This window comes from Pyrus communis, chromosome 10 (genome assembly GCF_041283825.1).
Source record: "Pyrus communis isolate YQ-2024b chromosome 10, ASM4128382v1, whole genome shotgun sequence".
Lineage (NCBI taxonomy): Eukaryota > Viridiplantae > Streptophyta > Magnoliopsida > Rosales > Rosaceae > Pyrus > Pyrus communis.
Window position 1 is genome coordinate 22,619,287 of NC_142574.1, and position 25,705 is coordinate 22,644,991.

General features: G+C 36.5%; 4 protein-coding genes across 7 annotated transcripts; 2 read left to right on the forward strand and 2 right to left on the reverse strand.

Moving 5' to 3' along the window:
* The first annotated feature begins 918 nt into the window (after positions 1–918).
* LOC137728834 (phospholipid--sterol O-acyltransferase-like) lies at positions 919–6,354 on the forward strand. 4 transcript variants are annotated; one of them, XM_068467611.2, is made up of 16 exons: positions 919–1,343; positions 1,435–1,570; positions 1,640–1,784; positions 1,983–2,152; positions 2,250–2,326; positions 2,713–2,932; positions 3,012–3,186; positions 3,703–3,802; positions 4,204–4,298; positions 4,636–4,687; positions 4,809–4,880; positions 5,046–5,214; positions 5,319–5,423; positions 5,511–5,595; positions 5,681–5,770; positions 5,913–6,354. In XM_068467611.2, the coding sequence occupies exons 1-15, from the start codon at positions 1,110–1,112 to the stop codon at positions 5,760–5,762; spliced, it is 1,917 nt and encodes a 638-aa protein (XP_068323712.2). In that variant the 5' UTR covers positions 919–1,109; the 3' UTR covers positions 5,763–5,770; positions 5,913–6,354. The 4 variants fall into 4 exon arrangements, 2 of the variants coding, with proteins under 2 accessions (XP_068323712.2, XP_068323711.2); XR_015952315.1 differs by having other exon boundaries at positions 980–1,343; positions 5,329–5,423; XR_011067944.2 differs by having other exon boundaries at positions 1,003–1,343; positions 1,435–1,784; positions 5,329–5,423.
* Positions 6,355–6,612: 258 nt separating this feature from the next.
* LOC137729405 (rho GDP-dissociation inhibitor 1) lies at positions 6,613–8,649 on the reverse strand. Its single transcript, XM_068468351.2, has 5 exons — positions 8,318–8,649; positions 7,881–7,950; positions 7,542–7,763; positions 7,163–7,287; positions 6,613–6,876 (listed from the first exon to the last, which is right to left on the reverse strand). The coding sequence occupies exons 1-5, from the start codon at positions 8,567–8,569 to the stop codon at positions 6,811–6,813; spliced, it is 735 nt and encodes a 244-aa protein (XP_068324452.1). The 5' UTR covers positions 8,570–8,649; the 3' UTR covers positions 6,613–6,810.
* Positions 8,650–15,655: 7,006 nt separating this feature from the next.
* Positions 15,656–18,470, forward strand: LOC137728882 (polygalacturonase). The gene is made up of 8 exons (XM_068467677.2): positions 15,656–16,268; positions 16,565–16,693; positions 16,796–16,957; positions 17,038–17,064; positions 17,164–17,371; positions 17,537–17,618; positions 17,797–18,025; positions 18,120–18,470. Exons 1-8 carry the CDS (start codon positions 15,924–15,926, stop codon positions 18,318–18,320), a joined length of 1,383 nt encoding a protein of 460 aa, XP_068323778.2. The 5' UTR covers positions 15,656–15,923; the 3' UTR covers positions 18,321–18,470.
* NPGR2 (no pollen germination related 2) lies at positions 18,446–23,305 on the reverse strand. Its single transcript, XM_068467676.2, has 6 exons — positions 23,022–23,305; positions 22,157–22,419; positions 21,801–22,053; positions 20,237–21,459; positions 19,559–19,712; positions 18,446–19,326 (listed from the first exon to the last, which is right to left on the reverse strand). The coding sequence occupies exons 2-6, from the start codon at positions 22,394–22,396 to the stop codon at positions 18,998–19,000; spliced, it is 2,199 nt and encodes a 732-aa protein (XP_068323777.2). The 5' UTR covers positions 22,397–22,419; positions 23,022–23,305; the 3' UTR covers positions 18,446–18,997.
* Positions 23,306–25,705: the final 2,400 nt, after the last annotated feature.

Genomic DNA, 25,705 nt, shown 5'->3' on the forward strand with positions numbered 1-25,705 from the left:
TATGAGATGTCGTTTCAGGGTGTGTGTTGGAATGGCAGAGGACACGTGGACGGTGTTGATTTGTTAGGGGAAGGGGGAATGGGCGGGGTGATAGATTTGAGTCAAACGCTGACGTTTCAAGCTCGCGCGCTTTTCCAGATTTGGTTTTTAAAGCCTCCCGCCTGCGCTGTTCGATCTCACCGACATTTTGACTTTTCCGTTTACTAGTCATTTGTTCCATATATATACTTCTCGCGAGATGAAGGAAATTGAATCAGTATCAAAATTGATATGTACGATCGATTTTTATCATTATAGTAAAGCGTTTTGTGTAACAGTCATTTATACTAGACTAATGACGATGTGATATTATTTTATAAGTTAAAAAACGTTGCAATTGAAATTTTCTTTTTTCTTTATCATATTTTTAAAATATTTATTCGATTTAAAGATTGTTTAGCCATTTATATAAATTAATAAAATTGACAGTTCATCATAATAATGACTGCAATTTATGTGGATGACTAAACGATTTTTAAATTAAATGAATGTTTATGTAGATCTTTAAATAATAATAATCTGTATATAAAATAATTGTTTTGTCATCATTTAAAATGAAAGACTTTCTATATATAAGAAGTCCAGTACTACCATACAAAGCGAGAGATTTCTTTTTAACACGTTTTTTTATACAACAATATTTACACTAAATGTGAACAAATAAAATAATATCGAATTTATCATCACAAACTTGGATCATTGTATATTATCCCTTGTTAATTAACACTTTTAATTGTGTTTTTTGGGTGACCACTAATATCATAGGGGTAGCTTAAAACATCTTAATGTAAAAATACGTTGTCAAGTGCTTTTCTGACCAAAATCAAGATGTTTTTCCGAAAAAACAGTTTTATAATGCAAAAGCACTTTTCACCAAAAGCGGTCAGTTCTAGATGCACATTCTATATCAGGAGCACGGCGTCGTTTCGGGAAAAGAAACAGGGTGAAGCAGAAAGAAAGGGACTTGGGGGCAATAGGCAAAAAGAGCTTTCAACTCCCAAACTCCCCAAATCGAATGGCGTCATAAAAAGACAGTTGCAATTTCCTTCTTTCCAAACCGTCAAACGGCGATGCGAGCACCGTCTTACAACCACCACGTCACGGCGTTTCTTCTCCTCCTCCTCCTTCTTCCTCCACTCTTCCATGGCGTCGGAGGAGACTGGAGCGGCGACTACTCCAAACTCTCCGGTATTATAATCCCTGGCTTGGCCTCCACGCAGCTTCGCGCCTGGTCGATCCTCGATTGCCCTTACTCTCCTCTCGATTTCAACCCTCTCGATTTGGTCTGGCTCGACACAACCAAAGTTCGTCTCTCTCTCTCTCTCTCTCTCTCTGCTTTCGATTTTCCGAAAGCTCCGCTTTCTTCAAATTTCTGATGATTTTTGTGCGTTGCAGCTTCTCTCCGCCGTGAACTGCTGGCTGAAATGTATGCTTCTCGACCAGTACAACCAAACGGATCACCCGCAATGCAAGTCCCGGCCCGATAGCGGCCTTTCGGCCATCACGGAGCTCGATCCTGGCTACATAACAGGCAAATGCATTTCTGAATCATATTTTCAAGCTCGTTGCTTTGTTTATTTTCTTAATCTTTTCGGAACAGGTCCGCTTTCTTCGGTGTGGAAAGAATGGGTGAAATGGTGTATTGAATTGGGAATCGAGGCAAATGCAATCATTGCTGTGCCGTACGACTGGAGGCTGTCGCCGTCTAAGCTCGAGGAGCGAGACCTTTACTTTCACAAGCTAAAGTTTGTATTTTTATCTGAAGTTCATGCTGTTTTTTACTAATTATTTTATGTTCTTCTATGAATTCTTCGTTTCGTTACTTCCACATTGATACAATATCCAGAAGTGTTAGTGTCAAATGATGTTCATATGCTAACTTGTTAATTATGCTTGGACTTTTCATCATGTGAAAAAAAAAAAAAAAAAAATTAAAAATGCAGATTAACATTTGAAACGGCGCTGAAACTTCGAGGAGGACCCTCGGTAGTGTTTGCCCATTCGCTAGGGAATCATGTCTTCCGCTACTTTTTGGAATGGTTAAAGCTGGAAATTGCACCAAAGCATTATATCCAATGGCTGGATGAGCACATTCATGCCTATTTTGCCGTTGGTACGGTTGGTTTGCATCAAAATCTGTTTACTTTGAAAGTTGTTGCTTAGAATCATGTGTTCTACTTATCTAGTTTGTTTTGTTGACTTCGTTCCAGGAGCTCCACTTCTTGGTGCAGTTGAGGCAGTCAAAGGAACACTTTCTGGATTAACATTTGGCCTTCCTATTTCTGAGGTACCCGTTTTTGCTCGTTGATAAACCTCCTCAAAAATAGTTTGTTTATTTTTCCTTTTTCTTTACTCCTCCAAGGTGGAAGTGTAGCTTTTGTTTTACTTTTTATTTAGGTATTTGTTAATGGCTTATGGAAAAAATAGAACAAACCAATTGTTGTTTTTTCAGTCATTACGCTTCAGATATGTAAATACATGTAAGAATTCCCAAAATTATATCATCTTGATCATGCTCTGTAAACTCAAGGGAAAATAAATGCGTATGACAATCAGTTAAAATCACTGTTCATGCCTATCTTGTTTGGAAATAGTGGATGTTCATGATAATTTCTTTTAGATGCAGTTTCATGTTGTAACATGGTTCATGTTTTATATGTTTCCGGTTATCAGGGCACAGCTCGGTTGATGGTCAATTCATTTGCTTCTACGTTATGGATGTTGCCATTTTCAAAGTATTGCAGGGCAGATAATACATACTGGAAACATTTCTCTGTGGATATCAGGGACAAGAGTGGTCATCATAATTATCACTGTGATGACAGGGAATTTCACTTTAACTTTTCTGGATGGCCAACAAATATTATCAATATTGAAATTCCTTCAATCCCTGGTAAAATTTTGATCATGATGCATTTTTTTTGGTTGTGATGTTGTTTTTCATAGGTACTCTTTGCATCTTATGTTGACAGGATTTGGAGCGTATCCATCAGTTACAGAAATAGCTGAGGCTAACTTGTCTAGCATAGAATGTGGACTTCCTACCCAATTGTCTTTCTCTGCTCGCGAAATATCAGATGGGACCTTTTTCAAAGCAATAGAGGATTATGACCCAGACATGAAGAGGATTTTGCATCAATTAAAGAAGTGAGTAGTTTGATATATAATCATAATGAAGTATCATTTTGCTAACTTGTTTTTCTGACATTGGATGCCTTTGTGTAACAACTTTTGTTGTTCATGTTGCTGGGTCGAAACTTAATCCTTTACAACTTCTAGACTTCAGTTTCTTTGTGTTAGTGGCATGAACTTCAAGTTGTCGTCAATAGTTTCATCGATTAGTTATCGTAGTGTTCCAGTACCTAGGGTAGGCAACACCATTAAATGCCATTGGCAAAGGACACCTTTTGCCATACAATATGTAGTTCTTTTTCATTGTATATCCTTATTTTCTTTTCCAATATTTTACCGGGTGGACATCAAGGATTAAGCTATCTTGACTGTAGTTCCCGGGTTCTGTATGGATAAATGATCTCTGTAATGCATATTGCCCCTTAACTTTCTGCTTCTATTTAAAAATAAAAATAAAAATGTTTTGACCTTTTTTCAAGCATATAGAATGTTGTTGTCTGTCTCAGCTTTCCAACTGCACTGTTTTTTCAGGTTATATCATGATGATCCAGTTTTAAATCCGCTTTCACCATGGGACAGGCCACCTCTAAAAAATATATTTTGTATCTACGGAACAGACTTGAAAACTGAGGTATATTTTCCATGTCGTAGCGAATAGTATATTTCTTTTTGTCATGACTGAAGCAACTTCACATAATTGGCGTTCTTGTTTGTTTTTTGTTGCAGGTTTCCTATCAAAGTAGTGAATTTGGAAATATAACTTTTGTGTGCTTTGTTTCATAGTATTTTCCATGCTTGAAATAATTCTATTTCATTATTACCAAGTCATATTTGCTTATAAGATGCACTTGCTGCTACTCTTCAAATTCATTATTCAATAGGTTTTAACAACAATAAGAAAAGCTGCTAGATTCTATTCATCCTAAGATATCTTTTTCTTATGACTAGGGATTTGTTGGTGCCTGTTCTACATTTAGCTGGTAACGGTGTTCTGGTGAATGATAGTTTTGGTATCTTGGCATGGAAAAACAGGTTGGTTACTATTTTGCACCAAGTGGCAAGCCCTACCCCGATAATTGGATCATTACCGATGTGATTTATGAGCTTGAAGGTTCCTTGTTCTCAAGGTAAGTTTCTTCCTTATTTTATTATTTCCATACTACACACAAGCACACCTGGTGCATGTATGCTTGAATACATTTACTGCAAACGCATCATCAAATGTTATATGTACTTAACTGGTAGGTCTCTTTCTCCTTCTGTATGGGACTATGTGGTAAAACATCACGAGGTGTTGACTTTATCGCATAAGCAAAGCAGATGGAGATCAACATATTATTATTTCTTTATCTGTCAATTAACTAATTATTGTACAAAATGGGGTTTTGAAAAATGACATACGTTCAGAGTGTTACAGTTCTATTTGAAAACTCCACAGTTGATAATTCCATAATATTCTTTTAGGTCAGGGAATCTTGTCGATGGAAATGCAGGAGCTTCAAGCGGGGATGAGACTGTGAGTTAAAACTTCTTACATGCAAGCATGGTTCAAGTTAGATTCTCCTGCTTCATTATTGTTTTCTTAGCCTGGTTTTGGAATAGCATACTCAGCATTTTGTAAACACGATATTTAACAGGTCCCGTACCATTCTCTTTCTTGGTGCAAGAATTGGCTTGGACCAAAAGTAAACATAACTAGAGCGCCTCAGGTATGTCTTTCCTTTGAGTCATATGAGTTTGTCTGAAATAACTCATTTCATTTGTCTGTTTAGGAAAAGAAAATGAGAATATTCATCAGTAAGTTTGATGTGCTTCTTCACCGGTAAAGTGGCCTTGTATGTGAGTTTTTATTATTCGTTTTCTCAATGTTGTAGTCAGAGCATGATGGTTCTGATGTGCAAGTGGAGTTGAATGTGGAACATCGTCATGAAGAAGATATATTGCCCAACATGACAAGGTTGCCAAGGGTCAAGTACATAACTTTCTATGAAGATTCTGAAAGTATACCAGGAAAAAGGACGGCAGTCTGGGAGATAGACAAAGGTTTCCAGTTTCCACTCTCTTGTCATTATTCTATGATTATTTGTTGCATATAAATAAGAGTTCTTGTATAATTTACCATCTTTGGTAACACTGTCTTAATGTAGCGAATCATAGGAACATTGTTAGATCCCCGGTTTTAATGAGAGAGTTGTGGCTTCAAATGTGGCATGATATCCATCCCGATGCAAAATCAGCATTTGTTACTAAAGGTGAATGCTTCTTCTCTTCTTCGTCTTCTGTCTCCTCCTCCCTTCGAGCAGTGTTGCTTTCTTTCTGACATATAAAATCTGCAACAGCCAAGCGTGGACCTCTGAGGGATGAGGACTGTTATTGGGATTATGGAAAAGCTCGATGTGCATGGACAGATTACTGTGAATATAGGTTTGTTGTTTTATAAACTCACAAGTCTTTTCCAAAAGTTTAAGTTTTCCTTTTCACCCCTTAATTTTCAAGCTTGATGATGCAGATACCTTTTCGGAGATGTCCATTTAGGACAGAGCTGTAGGTTGAAGAATTCTTCAGCAGATCTTCTTTCGCATTATTTGTAGATTAGGAGGTATCTCTTTCTTCTTTATCTTCTCTCTAAAAGATTAGTTCTGCATAAATCAGACTATACCCCTGTATCATTGTTATCCAACAATTTTAAATTGGAATGTATTATTTACTATAACCTTAACTATTCCGATGATATTTTCGAGATTGGAGGCGCATACCGTTCACATATGAGTGGTCTCATTCGTCTCCCGAAAAACTCTCAACAGTTGAGCAATTCCCTTTTGTATCAAGCAAAGTCGGGACTGCATCTCAGATCTCCAGAAGGCTTGATGATTTTGTTGGTAGAACCTAACTTGGCGCCTCAGCTTTGTCTTCAGTCGATTTTTGCAGCTGGAGGACTGCACTGCTGAATCTAATTTGCTCGCCGCTCAGCCCTCCCAAACTCTGTCACGCTGTATACTTTTATTTTGTGCTTAACCTAGTCTGTTATGAGATTCTTGCCAATAAATGTGTTTTGTTTACTTGTATTACTACTAAACCACATACGGATAAAGACGTATTGAACTAGAGTATGTCGATCTTCGAGATCCCACTGAACTAGGTGTTAACATTTGCATTTACAGAATACAATGTCATTCTTCTACATTTTGTATGTACGTGTTGGAAAATTTTCTCGAAATGTGATGGTTTTGGGGAGGATTTTGTACCTTTAAATCCATAAACGTTATCTTGCAGCCTTTCAAGTAACTAGAAATCCTTGTTGAACATTTGCTTAGTTGAGAAGAACTCAAGCGAAGAAAACTGATTCTCTCCTGCCGTTTTTCATTAAACTCCGAGTATTCCGACGATACTTCCATGACATCCCGGAGAAAAACAGAGACGGGTTCAAAGTTCAAACAGCAATGGTATGCAAAATTCTACATTTGTGTCACAAGCCAAGGGAAACAGAACAATAATTCAGTTTTACATTTGCATCAATCACCCCTACAAGGAAAACGCTTATACAACAAAGATGTGTGGTTCAAGGATGAAAGAAAAATAGGGGGGTAAAAAGGAAGAAATAAATCTAAAGATGCCGGATCTTCCGAAAGATTTCAGCTATCAGCCCTTTTTGATCTCGAAGGAGTAGTGAAGTTCCATATGGCATCTCCTGTCATCGTCTTCAAACTGCATAAAATTGAAACGGAGAAGAAACATCAATACATATTTTGTTATACTACTGAAACCCTTGTAATATTACGACTGATGTCACCACTGCAAAATTAAGAGATCTCAAAATAGGCACCTCTTCTCCTTCTAATCGAAATGTGAATGAACAAGCCGTTGATTGTTAATCGAAATATAAAAGAAAGAACGGGGTTTCATATTATTTACACAGTTTTCAATCTCAAATTGAGCTCGCTGCATGAAAATACGCATTGTTGAATAAACACATGTGCTAACTGCCACGCACCTTAAGCTTTGCTGCATATATGCCCCTTGCAAGCAACCCAGATGGAGTGGTCTCCTCTTCCAAAGTGTGCACATATGGTTCTTTGTTAGGAGCAAACGTACCCAACATGCCTTTGCTCTGATCGACTGACACATGATAGAGTTAAAAGAAAATTGGTATAACGGTTAGCAAACAGAACATAAACCTAATCACGGGTGGCGCAAATAGCATTCTATGCTATGCTAGTCTTACCTCCTTCTACATTAACATGTTGTTAACATTTTTCAGTAGTATAATTACGTTACTGCCTTCAAGGTTTAGCCAAAAGTTTCATCAGCTTTCAACCATCTCTATTTGCGCTTAAAACATCTAGACAAGATGAATAAACACTATTAACTACCTTGGAGTCCTCCCTTCCACACTGTGTTGGAGTAGATAAGGCCAGAAACAATGTTGTGCAGAACGCTAAATGTTAGCTTAAGGCGATATTGAGATCCCTCTTGCAATGTAAACAGGACATGGTTGATCTGATTTTCTGCAACAGGTAAGGGAGTAGTGATTTCCCCGAAGTCATCAGAGATGATTCCGATGGAGTGAAATTTGACTTCAGGTTCCATTTGGCCTAATCAAAGTCCAAACAAAAGACTCTTAGAAAAAACATAAGACAACAGATTCAAAAACCACAACAAAGTAGCTGTGGAATAAAGAAGCGGGTATCAAAGAAACACGAAAAACAAACCATTCAAATCGCTTTCCATTTCCAAGCAACCGAGCAGTTTCTCTTTCCACCTCCTTAAGCTTTCATCATCCTGTCCAGCCAAGTAGCTTCAAACTTGAATTGGTAAACTCCAAACAGTTTGATTTTCCATTTCACACAAACTAACTAATTGATCTAATTGGATTGGACATAAATGAGATTAAAAATTCAAAAAATGCTAGGGCAATGGCAGGGGTCACACATTCAGAAAGCTAAGAAAATGAGATCAGAAAAAAGTAAAGACCATTTTCTTTTCTTTTTCTGCAGCTTCTGAGATACCAAACACAACCATCATTTGGGTTCCAAGAAAATTCCCAAAGAACCCATTACAAATATTCAATCAAACAATAATCCAATTAATTAAGCAAGATTAAAACAAACCCAAATTCTTTACCAAAAGAGAAGTATCAAGAGAGTACCTTGTCTTTCTCAATCTGTTCCTTGAGAGAAACCAAAGGCCCAGGAACAAAACCACCACCAGCAGCAACCCCATTACTCTTATCATCTTCTTTCTCTTCTTCTTCCCCAACATCACAAAAAGCACTCAGCTTTTCAGCCATTTCCTTCTGCTTTTCTTGTCTTCCTCTTCCCTGATCACTTACAGCCCCAGCTGATGAAAACCCACCTGACGATGATGCCCCTGCTTCATCTGCCCTCTTCCCTCCCTCCATCTCTCTCTCCCCCACTCCCCAGACTGAGACACACAGGGTGCGGTATTCAAAAGAGTAAACAATGACAGAAAAAAAGGAAGGGATTATGATTGAAATGGGGGCAATAAATACGTATAAAGTCGGATATACCGTCTGTTCATTGGAAAAAATTTTTCAATGCAATCAAAACACGGATAGTACATTGCGTGTTACTATATAAATGGTATGATATGTATGTTAAAAAGTTAGTAATTTAAATATTAAAATTTTGTAACACTTATATAAAAGCACGTGCTGTACCACTTATGTTCCGGTCATAAAAAAATTTGGGAAATTTATGTTAAAAAGTTAGTAATTTAAATATTAAAATTTTGTAGCACTTATATAAAAGCACGTGTTGTACCACTTATGTTCCGGTCATAAAAAAATTTGGGAAATTTGGAAATATAACTAAAATTTAGACCCCATGTAGAATTATAACCAGCATTTTAATTTTATGATAATTATAATCAAAAGTTGATGTAAAAGTACTAATATATCTTTAATGTTAGGGTTTCTCATAACAACCAAAACCCAACTTATAATATTATAGATTTGAATATAGATGGATATTTAAACTACCTTCATATGTCTAGGATCTTCAACTATACCTTTAGATATCTGCAACCTTTAAACCAGAATAAAAGCATGAATTAAAACAGCTTCCATGAAAACAAATAAAAAAATCAAAGAACTTGGAAGATTAAAATATAGAGAAAACCATTGATTTTGTGAAAATGGGAGCTTTGAAAGCGTGGCCTTTCTAGAAAATGAGTAAAACATAAATTCAGATCAAATAAATATACCACGGAAAATCTTTCAGGTGCCAGTGTGAAGTAAAACAGTTTTTTCAAGCATAACTCTCAATGTGATGAGGAGGGAAATCGTCCTCCACCTATTGTCCTTGCCTTCCTGCTGCTTATGGAGTCAAATTTTGTTTGGCCACCAAAATCTCTAATTCTTGCAAAGGCATAGAAAGGATATGGTAAAAATGTTGCTAGTTTTGCCTTTTGATTCATGCTTTCATTGTGCAGAAATCAGGAAGGTTACAGGAAGTAATTCAAAAGTTGCAGAGAATAATGAAAATAAAAAAGCCATAGAGATTAATTCTTCCTAATAAGGTTGTTTAAAGGTTGTATTTTGGTTGTTGTGAGAAACCCTAATATTTAATATTTAGGGTATATTAGTACCTTTACGTCAAATTTTGATGATAATTATCATAAAATTAAAACAATGGTTATAATTCTATATTGGGTCTAAACTTTGGTTATTTTCCAAATTTCCCAAAAAAAAAGGAAAGTGTTATTGGCACTCCAAAAATCTCATTCTACACTTCTCACAATTGTATTTTTTTTTTCCTAATATAGAAAGTTTGGAATGTAGAATGAAATTTTTAGAATGTTAATAACAATTCTAAAAAAAAATTCGTTCACTGGACCGATCAAACGTCCAACAAAAATAAACCTATATACGTAATGTCCTTTTTACCCACCTAAGTTAGGGCACTATTGGCTTTTGACCGTTTTATTTGTGTTTTCAATTAAATCTATTTCACAATATTTTTTCTAGAATTTTAACGAAAAATTTTATATACTATTTATTTTAACGAAAAATCATATTTTTACACTAAAAAATCAATATGGTACTATTTACTTTCCCTTTTATTTTGTCATTTTCGTTAAAATTCAAAATTTTCAAACCTTTTTCATTAATTTTCTCTATTTTTTCTCGTAGAAGTCTGATGATTATTTTGGAGTTCTAATAATAACACTTTTACCAACAAAACCGCAGATAACACTTTCTTCTTCTCTTGATCCGAAAAAATTAAAAAAATTAAAAAAAAAAACTTTGGAATCGAACTATCTGGACGAGCATTTTGTCGACTATAACGCTCGGTTGTCCTCATCTGGTAGTGTAAAGTCAATATATGTGTGATGTGCTTTTCTTTCATTTTTTTATCTTTGACATATCATGCGCTTTACAACCCATAAAGAATAAAAAATGAATGAATCCCGCGTTAAAATCAATTATCTAATGCTTGAACATCTAGGCATCATTACCACGGAAAAACTTTTATCTGCTACATGAGCAATCTCTATTCATAACTTTCCTCGATTCCAAATAAGTAACATGCGATGAAACTGAGTTGTTGAAAAGAGAAATGAGTTGGCAATGGGCTTCTGAGAAAGAATCGACCTGCCATACCGAACAGGATGAGGCAACCGTTAGGCCTTGAATTCCATAGTTGGGTTAATCTACTAATCCGACTTCTAACCTCTTTTTGGTCCAGTTAAAAATATTTGTTACATATACAATAATATTTGTATTAAGGGGGAGAAGTTTTGGGCTAAGAATATAATGTACATAGTCATATTAATTTGGTTTCGAATTCATCATTTTCTATGAGAGTTAAATTTAATATCTCTCGCTTATAAGCAGAGATGAATACTGCTACAAATGATGTATTTATGTATAAATTAGACAACCTAATTCTTTAACGCTTGCAAATTTTTAGTGGTGAATCAAGTTTTGAACCACAAAATGAACAAGCATATTTACTTATCTTATTAATTTGGTTACAATTATGGAACATAATTAACAGTTTGGAGTGTTCCTTTTTTTTTTTTTTTGTTGGGGGGGGGGGGGGGGGGTGAGGGAATCTGCGGCATATATTTCAAATTGGATAAAACTCCAAGGGAGCCAATACAAAAAGGCTGGAAAGCAAAACAGGGAAAGACACCAGCACATGACAACATTAGTTACAACTTTCAAACAGTAGGACATCAAGAATTACATCTGGTGGTTCCTCAAACTATGAGCAATCACATGAAGAGGAGAGGGCGTAATGTGCGAGACGGTGAGCAGCCTCATTGAGTTGGCGACAAGTGTGGGCAAATTCGTTAACAATAAGCAAACCTTAATATTTTGGCCTAACTTTTGAAAGAATGTATGTTCACAAATGATTCACAATGCATGGATTAACTTAAACCATTTCTACAATTATCACCCATCGTACTTACGTACTCTCTTTCTTATCTTAGTTAAGTTGCCTAATAAATACATGATTAGGATAAGGCAGTAGTTACATATCTAATATTTTTAGGCTTGTGCTCCATACCATGATGTGTGATCAAGAAGATTAAACTCAAAGATAACCATTTTAGTACGTTATCTGAGAGTAATTACTGATGATTTGTAGCCTAATAGGCTAATACACAATACACTTGGCAGCCGTATGTGGGATGCCAAAATAAAATGTACAACCCAGAAAAACCCAATGTGGGAAAATCTTTTGCATCAGTTAATGACATAACCTTAGTGATTTTGCATGCCTTCCCAATAAATTATAACTAAAACCATGTTACTTGAGAGAAATTTTTATGGATATCGGAAATATAAGTTATGTATATCAATCCACGTGTTCTAAATTCTAATCATGACATAGTTGATATTTGGAGTGTTCTAAATTCTAATCATGACATAGTTGATATCTTTAGAGTATATTCATAAAATATTAAAAAAAAAAAAAATTACTGCATTAAATTATTATAATTTGAGTTAAATAATAACATCACATGTTCTTATTCCGGATACATCGAAGAATTCTTCCCTGAAGAAGAGAAAAAGTCACTAGGGTTTTCTTGGCCACTAGCTAAGAGCAAACTTTGAAGCTCAAAAGTAGAAAAAAGAAGTGCCAAAATTTTACGGCAGGTGTGTTTTCGATTACAAATTAATCCAAACCCATCCCTCAACATTCCAACAAGTCAGTAAACATCTGACGACAACTCTAGGGTTTTTGTGAGGCTATCATTGCTTAAACCGCACGCTTCTGCATATTCAATCAGGACACGTAGACACCATGAATAAAAGTGCTCTCTTTTAAGAGAGCAACTTATATATATAAAGCGGGTTCACCACCACATGACGTCTCAATTCAATACTATATTATCCTGTGAAAAAAAAAAAAAAAAAACTCGTATATAACAATGTATTATTGAATAGAGAACATGAAGTGACGTTGAACTCGTTTCATGTGAATCTTTCTTCTCTTTTAGAATTATAGCTCCTAAACCCGTAAAACTTTTGGATAAAAACCAAACAGCAGGGCAGAAAACCCTAACAAATACAGTGAACCAAATTTTCTTCGATGTCGTGAACAACCAAACATACCGGCAATCTAATTAATCCGCCTGGAGGCTAGTGCATGATATAAATGTGGATGCTTCACCTTTAGTTTATTAAATTAATGTTTCATTTGGCTATATCTTATTCTTTATTACGTGACCCTTAAGCCAATTCAAAGCTGTAGAAAGAAAGCACAAGATTTACACTTTTTATAATCGAAAATGTATTTTCTCAACATTTCGTGGAGTGTTCAAAATTCAAATAAATACGCAAGGTGTCAGCACATATGCATGTGAAAAGTGGATAACGTACATTTGCATGGTGACATGCATGAGCCGTCCCTTCGAGATAGCAAAGGGTTATACCATGCTATGATCAAGACACAAAACTTACACGATAGAAATATATTTGAATTCAAGAAAACTATTACCATTCCGAGCAAGTCTATCTAAATAGCAATAGCATCACTCTATATTATTGCAATGTTCTTATTAAGAGTGTGTATAATATTGTACTTTTATCCAAAACAACAATCCAGGCTATTTTTATATCTTCAATATAAAGTTCCAATACGATCAGTGATTGATTGGTATCAAGTACAATACTTTTGCATTTCTCTTAAAAAACATCAACAATGCATTATACGTGTTGTATATTGTTATATCTGGTACTAAACAAAAGTTTCCCAAATACAAAGTTTTAAAAGTATTATAAATTTTGATAAACCCTCGAGTTGAATTGCGGGGGATGTTGTCATCTTGACCGTTGTGGTAGTCCATGGAGCAACCTACTTGTTTCCCCAATTATGATTGACGCATTTTTACTGTACGAATATCATAATCAGAACCGTTCATTATCTTTATCATCATCGAAAGATCATATCTGCAAAAACTCATTAAATTGGGAGTCTTTTTAGCCATTCATATGCATCAAACAAATAAACAGTTCATCATAAGGATGCTACTTGTTACCAAAAACATTGATTGGTTTGACATATATGGATGGCTAAACGATCTCCAAATCGAATATTTCTTTTAGATATGATCTTTCGATGATGATAAAGAGAATGAACGGTTCCAATAATAATATTTGTATGGTAAAGATGCGTAAATCATAAGTGAGGGACAAGTCGGTTCCCTACGGAGGACACAAGCATTATTCGTTTTTAGGTGTATTTAATTAGAATTTTAAATGAGTCTATAAAAGTTCAGGAATATTTAGTCAGAATGTTAAACAAGTTTATAGAACTCCATACAAATTCAGGTGTATTAATCAATTAAAATTTTAAAGGATTTTATAAAAGTCAACAGAAATCTGAGTTTATTCAGTGAGGATTTTAGAAGAGTATATAAAAGTTTGAGTGTATTAATCAGTCATGATTTGATTTTAAAGAATATTAAAGTGATAAATTTTAGTAAATTTGAAGGGATTTCATAGTGAAAGTCCTAGGATGGGTACTAACTTAACTAGAAATATAAATAAATTTCAACTTAAAACTAGTTCAAATTATGATTTATGTTAATCAGTTATGCAGCTCTAATCCTACACAAAATATCCAGCATAAATATAAAGAGTACACACATGATGTAGGATTTTACGAGGCAAAACCCACCACTGGGAAAATCCTCGGGCTACCAAGCCAGGAAGCACTAAGAAAGAAGGAATACATAAAGACTTACAAAAAACTCATCAACCAGACACACATACCAGTTGGCAGCTTTGTATTCGCGCTTTGCTACTCGATCTTTCTTCAGTCTTCGAGTTGAAGTGGCACGACACTAACACGATCGTCAATCACCTTTTCCTCGAACTTTGCAAGATACTAACTCGATCATGCAGAATGTTTATATGATGAATTGTTTGGTTGAAAAATCAATCAATTACGAAAATCACAAGACACATTTTCATAATTGACATTCAATAAAAAACCAAATGAAAATCAGCATGAAAATAATATTTTCTCTTTAAAAAAACACATGCTATTGAAACCACAAGATGGCAGCCACTGGAAAATTAATTTGAGATTAATGCACTGAAAAATAATGTTTTTTTCTTTTCAAAACTCAAAGTTGCTGTCAATCTCTAATCCAAGAAAAACATGCATATGCGGCTGCCTTGCAAAACTAATTTCAACCTTTCCTTATAATCCGCAAGGCACGGGAACCAATTTTGAACTGATAAGATTTCATAACTAATAAATAGGTTTTAGGTAAATGACAATCCTTTTAAAACCACAATTCCTAGATACACACGGCAACAATTTTTCTTTTTAAAACAATGTCAACCATGCAAACATTTAGTTGGATAACTCTCATCAATATGCAATCAGATAAGTCTTTTAAAAATACAATCAAATTATCTTGAAAGTAGTTTTAATAAAAGACCTATCTCAAATACAATATCATGAGATATAGATAAATGTAATTGGATGCATGCATGCAAACATACATGAATGTGTATCTTGTTCACGTAACATCTTCTCATCAAAAGAGTAAGAGACCTCCCTAGACTTAAACAATTACAATTGAGAATATATACCAAGTCTAAGCTATTACAGACTCATGCATTTTGTCAAGAATTGCCAATATTGCACTAACACATAGAGTATTTAACCCTTAATAAATCATACTTCTGTAAAGTCCATTAAAAAACTCCATCAACTTCATAAATTGAAACTATTTTAAATCCATAAAAGTTGAACCGAATCTATTTTCATATATTATTTTATACATGCAACGACTTACGTTGTAACATAAGGGATGCAATGCATGGCGCAGAAAGTCATAGAGTCCGACCAAGAGATCATTTCGTCTGAATCTCTCAATGTCTGAGAACGCACACCTCAAGAGCCCTTCTACAAGATGACACAGTACGCAACAACCGCCGTCAATACCCTTCTCTTCCGCTGCCCATAAATACCAATGGAAATCCCATGACATTCTCACCAAATCATCATCACTTGAACACACCAATCCTTACATTTCTAGCTACAATTCTAAGTTTCCATTTTCCAACATCCCATCACATTGTTCAAAAATATTATCAGCCTCGAGTTAGGGTTTATTATCCTTCGTGACCCTCCTTTTAGTATTTGGTTCTTTTTGAAAGACGATTTGCTAGGTGTTTCTAGGCCTCGTGCCATCTTGTATCTCACCAAGAGAATATAGTACCAGCCTTTTACACCAAATTAAATAGTAAAAAGAAAGCATCAATGGCTTTAAAAACACAGTTGTTGTGGTCATTTGTTGTTGTTTTTGTTGTTTCCTTCAGTACAACTTCATGTTCTGGTAGTAGTTTCCAGGAGGTCAACGCGCTTCATAGTTACGTTGACCATGTTGATGATAGGGTGTCCGGCTACAATTCTAGGGCTTATCCTTCATACATGGACACCATTGAAGGTTTAAAGTTCATGGAATTGATCAGGCCAAGAACTCAGCTCTCCAGTTCAAGGAAGCTCAACACAATCACCGGTGGGATAGCAACATCATCAGCTCCGGCCAAAACCATTAGCGTCGACGATTTTGGAGCTAAAGGGAATGGTGCTGATGACACACAGGTAAACAACAGATGATGGGCTCATAGGCTTAATAATATTAGAATATTCATATGGTGATGCTAACTATAACAACATTTCTGGTCACATTTCTGTTTTATGAAAGATGTGTCCATAATGTTTGATACAAATTAATAGTACTATTATTATTTGGACCGAACTCATTATTATTTATTGAGTAATGTGATACAAATAACAGTACTTAAGTGTTTAATTTGGTTGAACCAAAAGTTTACAGTTTAAGTATGAATATAATATTGTTTAATTTTTGCTTTTATTTTTTGCATGTGTTGGTTTAGGCATTTGTGAAGGCATGGAAGGCAGCTTGTTCTTCCAGTGGAGCAATAGTTCTTGTGGTACCACAGAAGAAATATCTTGTTAGGCCAATTGAATTCTCAGGCCCATGCAAATCTCAACTTACAGTGCAGGTAATAATTAATTCGGATAATCTATGTAATTCCGGACTATAAACTTTGACGATTATAATAATTAATATTAATATTAATTGCTTAATATTTGGAAAAAATCAGATTTATGGAACCATAGAAGCATCAGAAGACCGATCAATCTACAAAGACATAGACCACTGGCTCATCTTTGACAATGTCCAAAACTTGCTAGTTGTTGGTCCTGGAACCATCAATGGCAGTGGAAACATCTGGTGGAAAAACTCATGCAAAAGAAAACCTCAGGTACGTTCTAATTAAACAAATAATTAGCTCTAACTAATAATAATCCTGTACTAATTACAATCTCTTTCATTGATTTACAGCCCCCTTGCGGTACACACGCCCCCACGGTATACATACGTACACTAATCTGAATTTGTATGTGCATTTTAATTAACTAAGCACCATTAATTCTGGAACTAATTAAAATTTGTACATGCAATGTGCAGGCTGTGACCTTCAACAGGTGCAATAACTTGGTGGTGAAGAATCTGAAGATCCAAGACGCACAACAAATGCATGTCAGATTCCAAAACTGCATCAACGTTCAAGCTTCCCGTCTCACGGTAACCGCACCGGAGGATAGCCCTAACACGGACGGAATTCATGTGACAAATACCCAGAACATCACTATCTGGAGCTCGGTTATAGGAACAGGTGCGACAAATAGTTCATGACGCTTTCAAAAGTCATCATTTTGGTCTTTCGCGTTTGATAAATACATATGATCGATCAAACACATTAAGATAAAAAAACTAAACCATATTATACATAAAATTAAGTTAATTAACAATCTAATGGTTTCTAATTTGCATTGTGAAGGTGATGACTGTATTTCTATTGTAAGTGGGTCCCAAAGAGTTCAAGCCACAGACATTACTTGTGGGCCAGGCCATGGAATCAGGTAATTTCCAACCCCAGTCTCCAAATTGTTCGACAAGTCATCCTAAATTCCTCTTGTCAACATATTATTAATGTTTTATATGTCGAGAAAAGTACATGATGATTTTTTATAGTGTCAATAACAACTGATTAGTAAATATACCAATATATATTAACGGCTGTTTTAATTTTGTGATCAGTATTGGTAGCTTGGGAGAAGACGGCTCAAAAGATCATGTTTCAGGAGTGTTTGTGAATGGAGCTAAGCTTTCAGGAACCTCCAATGGACTCCGGATCAAGACGTGGCAGGGAGGCTCAGGCAGTGCAACCAACATTGTTTTCCAGAATGTGCAAATGAACAATGTCACCAACCCCATCATCATCGACCAGAACTACTGTGACCACAAAACCAAAGATTGCAAACAACAGGTAATTAATTAATTTAACTAGTTCTTACGCATTTCGTTAATTAGTCCCTGGACAAACCCTAATCACTCCTTGATCGTTTATTTCGTTGTGGCAGAAATCGGCGGTTCAAGTGAAAAATGTGTTATACCAAAACATAAGAGGAACGAGTGCTTCCGGCGACGCGATAACGTTGAACTGCAGCCAAAGTGTTCCTTGTCGGGGGATCGCGCTGCAAAGTGTTCAACTGCAGAATGGAAGAGCTGAATGCAACAATGTTCAGCCTGCTTACAAAGGAGTTGCCTCCCCTAGATGTTAAAACCTAGGGTTCATAATTATGGGCATTGTGAAATAGATTATGCAATTCTTGTACCAATTAGCACATAAATAATTGTTTGTTTGTAATTTTTATGTTTAATTTGGCATTGTACATAAACATATTCATAAAGAAAAAGATGCAACTTTTATAGACTCAAGTTACAAATGACAATTTCATCGAGTAACAGAACGACCATTTCTACATTGTTGGAAGAAGTCCCGAGTTCAAATACTATGAACAACAGATGTGGATAAAAATATAAAACAAAAAAAGTTCGAGTCGACTTGGCCCGACTAGCCTAACCCTAGCAACCTCTCTCCGAACAGATGGCCTTCCAACCAAGGTTTCTCCAGAGACTCCATAAGGCTCGAACCAAAGATGATATGAAAATTTGGTATAGTAAAGAATATACGAAAGTTACAACTATAGTATTCAGACAGCATTGGGAAAGAAATATTTTTGCGTGCGAAGTGTATAAAATCGTTACTGTATTTTGGTTGCGGCCGGGATTCCTTGTATCTATATTTGTATCCGGCCATATGACAGAGCCTGAGAACGGTTAACTCAACCAAATCCGAGATCGGATTTTCATTTTCATCATCTAAAGAGGAAGCATGTGGATGGGAGAGAAGTTTGAAGTTGACAGAAATGAAAGGTGTGCACAAATGTAGGTGTGGCTATCTGAAGGGTTCAACGGGAGCAGACTCTTCGAGAGAGAGTGCAGCCTTGAAACATTCAGAAGCCTCTAATGAAGAAGATGGCGTACCCTGAGATTTGTACAGTAGACCAAGGTTATACCACGCAGAATGGTTTGTTCTATCAATACTTAGTGCATGCATCAGAAGGCTTCGGACAACTGTGTGAGAGTGGTGTGAGCTATCGCCAAGACGTCTGAGGACAGCAGCCATAGAGATCAAGCTTGGTACATGGGAGGGGTCGATATCCAGAGCTTCTGAATAGGCTCTTAGAGATTCTTTATAGAGGCATTTCTTTTCATAAAGTAAACCTGCAAAATCCGCCACATGATTAGCACAGCACAGCAGCAGAAGTTTCCGCAAACACAAATGTGCATAAATCCATCTATTTCTTTCTCAATTGTTAATGCTTTAAAACCAAGACAACAAATTATTTAGTGAGCAATCTAATCGTTCCTAGACAAGGAAAATAGAGCACTGTGATACATCAAGAAATTGATTGGAAGAAAAAAGACCACAAACCCGGTGATTGTCCGAATTTACCTGTGGCGTTGCATCTGTTGGCAGAGTAAGCACGTCTGGCTTTAGATTTGGAAAGACAAGCCTCCGCATCACGCCATTGTGAGAGATTTATATAAAAATATGCCAGATCATTCCATATTTCCAAGTCCAACCTTCCTGGTAAATTTCCAGTTCTCTGTCATTAACAAAAACAAAAGAAGATTAAATGCAGTGGAACAATATTATCTGAAATCTTATCAATGAAAGCTGTCTAAGGCTAAGCTAACAAAAACTGTGTTTAGAAAACAGATGCATAATTATCCCAACGTTAATGTCAGTGTATCAAAAGAAAACAATTTCATGACCAGACACTCGCATCCTAATCTGAGGACAAGATTTATACACCTACTTCTATTCCTTTCAATGAAAACAAAAGCTTCATCAAAATTTGTAACATGAATATGATATTTCAACTTAGCCTCTATTCCCTTTCCTGCTCTCATCACATCAAGGTCCCAGCATCCTAACTGGTTATAAAACCCTTAAAACTATCATTTGGTCAGAGGTTCACGAGTAGTAGTGACACAATTGGAATAATTTCAGTATTGAAAGTATATGAAAAAAATATTCACTCCCCAAACCGTTGTAGAGATAAAAAAAGGGAAACCCTATCTTTCAAATAGTTTGACTCTAAATGCGAAAAGTAATCAAACAATGTACCTCTGGAGGCTTCTTCCCGTAACCAAAGCTTTTATTCTGAACTTGAACAAAAGCAAGAAGCTGAGTGTAGGTTGCAATTGCATTTTTGAACTGACCCTGCGCAATTTGAAGTTTGGCTTTGGTTCTCAGTAGTTCTCCTTGTTCCCATTTCCCTGTCTGATCCAAAGCAGCCTCTATGATCGTTTCAGCATCCACAAACCGTTTCTGAGCTGATAGTATTCTGCTCAACAACAACCAACCCTTAATATTACAACCACCTTCCAGCTTTAGCATTTTCTTTGCACAATCAAGTGCAGCATCCAACTTTCTCTGCTCAGCATATTCTAGGCTGAGATGGTAAAGAGCAAAAGGGTCACTCATTGTTGTCATTCTCCCAGCAGTTTCCAAGGCCTGAAGTGCCTCATCCTGTCTTGTCACTCTCTCAAAATCAGCGACTGCTGATTTAGAATGCACAGAAAATGATATGCCCAACAAACAAGTGGTGGTACTTTTCAAATGATCGCATTTACCATCCAAACTTTCAAGGGCTCTGCGAGCAAATCCTACCCCTTCTTCTGCATGACTGGGACTGGGATTTTCCCCACATATCTTCGATGCCAATAACAAAGCTGGAAAACACATTGGATCCTCGCTCTTACTCAACAATTTCCTCAGTAGATCTAAGGCAACTGAATCCTCGCCTGCTCCATAGTAGCAGAGAGCTAGTTTGTAAAATATTTCTTTCCGATCCATAAACCCAGGGAGCAGTTCTTCAACTTGATTAGCTAAAGCCATGGTATCCCCTGCTACAGACAGAGCAAAAGAAAGATGGTCCAAGATTGATGGATCCCACTGAATTCTTCGAAGAGAAGCTTTTCTACGTAGTATCATTAGCAGAAGAATAGCTTCTTCTAAACTGTTTTTGGGTACAAATGAACTGTCTATTTGGAAGCGTAGGTTTGGGGGGCTTCCTTCATACCCACTATACAGAAGCAAAACAGCAAAGTCCTTCTGAATCTTTGCAGTAGTTTCTACCTCAAGGTTCCAGTGATGGAGTAGAGCCTGTCGGCAAGACAAGATAGCTTCATGCGGACAATCAGACAATTTCCACAATTCTGGGAGCAACTCGACACTCTTGCTTATAATCTCCTGCAATTTACAGTCAGCGCCAAAGTTTTGAGGCAAGCCATCTGGAAATGAAGATTCAACAATGTCCAGAACAACTTTGCAAGACTGAGCAGCTTCTGCAAGAATAATTAAAAATATACATAAGCCATGCAATGATGGCCTAATTATCAACTTAAGTTCACAGATTCCATCGTTCATTTTACCCGTCCTAAGTAAAACATTCAAGATAATGGTGAAGCATACCAGAATTTTGAACTGAATTGGTAACAACTAACAACATTACAAAATGTCTGAAAAAAAAAAAAAGATTCATGTTCTTACAAAATAAATACATACTAATTTTCAAAATGAGGAAAATTTAAACACCTCACATGTGAGCGGGTTAAAATTAAATACATCCTCACAGCAACCAAGATTCTGCAAACAAGAATGAAAAATCTGTAGATCAGCTTAATACCTTTAAACCTCCCAAGAGCTTCCAATGATTTTGCTTTGAGAAATATTGCTTCCAGAAGTAAAGTGACAGCATTCATAGACAGTGGCGGCGTAGAAAAACTTTGAGAGCGCCTTTTACGATGCTCACCTCCTCTGGCAAGGGTGATTTTTATCTTCGGAGTCAATGCACCAATATCTATTCCTTCAAATACATGTAAAGCAGCTTCTATGTTTCCTTTCTGGTATTCGTATCTTCCTAATAGCGCTCTTGCTTCCTGAAAATTCAAATTTTAGCTTTAAGATAAACAAACAACTTGCAAGGTCACCATTAAAAAGGTTTGTATAACTACAGATAGGCAGGTTCTAGAGCAAACACACCTCATAGTTCAAACAACCACTCTCACGCAGAGATAATTCAGCTTCTTCTATATTGCCAACATGCGGTTTCTTTGTAGCCTCCCCAGCTTGCAACAAAGACTCATGTAATTTATCATCCTTGGTTGCCAGGGATTCATTTTCTGAAGGAACCATTTCATCTGCCGCTCTTAATTGCTCTCCCGAACGGAAACACTTCATTACCTTTCCAAATTCCCACGAAGGTTTACCCCTCCTCCTCATAACGCTTCACTTTGCTCCGATATCTTCAACCACCAAAACCACCATCAACAGTAACTCAGAAACTTTTATACGCAAAATCGAAACATGCCCGTTACAACAGTTAACTTATAACTATTTTTTTTAGTACAAAATTATCTATTAGATCATGATCAAATTCAGATAACCATCAATCACGCAATCAAACACTAAACCTCGAACTTTCGCGCATAATTATGAGAATCACAACTAACTAATACTGCATATAACCACATTTCCCACAGTGGAAAAAAAGAAAACATGTTTACAAATCAAAATTAACAGAAAGAAAAATCTCCAACAACAATAAACACATAAATTCAGCAAAATTCAATACCAAGACCCTAACTTTATCGCTCGCCTAACAAAAATACCAATCAAAGCAAAACCCCCATTAAAGCCCACTTCAAAAATTCCAACAGCCTCATCCAATTCCTGCCACCACCCACAAAAAACCTCGAAAAGCACCATCCAAAATCCGAAATTTCAAGATAAATTGCAAGCACCACAGCCAAAACGACAACCACAAACCCTAGAAACTGATAGAACAACCTTGAATTATGTAAAACCCCAATCAAAAAAGCAATCAATTAACCAATCAAGCAATCACCTTTTGTTTTTGCAAAGCAGAAAAGCAGAGGAGGCCAATGCATTAATCATCATACTACAACAATTTTTTCTTTCCAATTCCCTTTCTACCCTTCTGATCGCTTGTTTCGGAGTGTGATTTGGGGAGACGAGGGCATTGAATTTTTTGAATGGAAGCGTGAGGTTGAAGATTGAAGATTGAAGATTCTGCTGAGGGGTTAAGAAATTGAGGGATTTGGAATAAAGAAATAAAAAAAAAGTTGGGGGTTTTCGGAAATTGGGAAATTCATCGTCCTTTGGGGACCCGCCGGTGTAGAATCTATTTTACTTTTTACCAAGGTAGTTGAGGTTCGTTGTTCGCCACGTGGAAAAAAGGGCTGGCGTTTTATAACCCGTAGTTGGCTTTACTCATTGTCTTTAACTCGTATTGTCGAACATATATTTAACTTGTATCATCCGCAATGTGATAATCGTGTTTGGATGTAAGGGTCCGTTTGGTGGGCCGGATATAATTGAGTTTTCAGAAAAGAAATAAATTTGCAGAGACTTATAAGAAAGGATTTTGACCGATATATAAAGATAAGTTAAATAACTTATTTTATTCTGAACTTATGAACTATCGTGTTTGATCATGCCTATGTTATATTTTAATCTAACAAACAACAAATTGAACTCAAGTACATTTTAATCGTCACGACCTATATCACACATCCCACCATATGGCGCCTAAATCTCACATAAGGAAGTCAAACCCTGCTTAATAATTTAATTACGAATTTTTATTTTGAAATTGAACTTTTCGATTAAAATAATTTTTTTGAAATGAAAATCAATTAATTTACCCTCTGAAAACGAGAGTTGCACTTCAATTTAGTCATTTCGTTACATTTTCGTTATTTATTCTGTTAGTATGTGCTGATGTGGCATAGTGTGGAACCCATAAGTTGAGAGACTTCTAGAGTGCTGGGAACATGGTCAAAAGTGTAATAATACAATTGATTTTAAACTTGAAAAGAAAAAAATAATTTCTAATAGATTATGTTATTACACTTATTGTCACATCCCAGCCCGGGGTGGATCACTTCCCGGGCCCGCTCTACCACCGTAGTACGATATTGTCCGCTTTGGGCCTACCATTCCCTCACGGTTTTGTTTTTGGGAACTCACACGAGAACTTCCCGATGGGTCACCCATCCTGAGAGTGCTCTCGCGCGCTACTCGTTTAACTTTGGAGTTCCAATGGAACCCGAAACCAGTGAGCTCTCAAAAGGCCTCGTGCTAGGTAGGGATAGAAATATACATATAAGGATCACTCCCCTGGGCGATGTGGGATGTCACAATCCACCCCCCCTTAAGGGCTCGACGTCCTCGTCGGCACACACACGGCAAAGGTTAGGCTGTGATACCAAATTGTCACATCCCGACCCGGGACGGATCACTTTCCGGGCCCACTCTACCACCGTAGCACGATATTGTCCGTTTTGGGCTTACCATTCCCTCACAGTTTTGTTTTTGGGAACTCACGAGCAACTTCCCAATGGGTCACCCATCATGGGATTGCTCTAGCCCCCTTCTCGCTTAACTTTGGAGTTCCTACGGAACCTGAAGTCAGTGAGCTTCCAAAAGGCCTCGTGCTAGGTAGGGATGAGAATATACATATAAGGATCACTCCCCTAGGCGATGTGGGATGTCATACTTAATATACCCAGTCATGTTCTATACACGAAAAAATTTCTCCACAAGTCTAAAAATATGATGCCAACTAGATCATATAAAAATAGTTAAATATTTGATATTTTTTTAATTCTAAATCTACAAAAACAAAATCAAAAAAAAAAAAAAAAAAAAAAAAAGAAGTTGTTGAAGCAATGTAGGCGCAATGAAGTTAGATCCAATTCAAATTAAATTGACACATTCTTCAAAAAAAAAAAAAAAAAAACAGTTGATAAAAGCAACAGCTACTGCAGCTCCATCTGCACCTGCATCTCATAGCAATTCCATCGAGACTCCTAACCGATGGACCGGCAACTTTTGCAACCCAATAGTCAGAGCTGTAAGCTCCAGCTCATGTGGGCGTGTGGATGAGGGGGACCCGAGTGAGAGGCCCGGCTCGAATCGGTGGCCCGAGAGCCCGAGGGCCAGGTGTCGCCAAGTGACGTCAGGGCGACGTTAACCATAATATAAAATTAATAAAAAAATGTAATAAATTAATTTTAAAAAAGTAATAAATTAATATATATATATATATATATTTTTTTAAATGTAAAACCCAACAGGCTTCGAACTCAACGGCTCTCGTCGAAGTTCGTCACTAAGGTTGATGATACACCCACAGACAAATGTCAGAGACTAACCCCAAGGGTTTCAACTCGAAACACATAAAAAACCAGAGAATAACTCAAGCAATTGAAATATGGCAATAACCTCACCTATGTTTGAGCAATGGAAGCTTAAAGCTCTCGGCTTCAATGGTGGATCACCCAAATGGTGCTCTGATGATGCATGCAAGGATATATTCGAGTTCCTCTCATCCAGGGGATTGAGATTTCAGAGTTTGTTAATTTGATTTGCTTCGATTTCGAAGAAGAGGAAGGATGAGAGCTCTGGGAGTTGTAGAAAGAGAATGAGAGTGTCGAGAGATTAAAGAGAGAGAAAGGTTTCAGAAATGAGGGGGAAGGGTTGCGTCGGTAGAGAGAGAGAAAAACA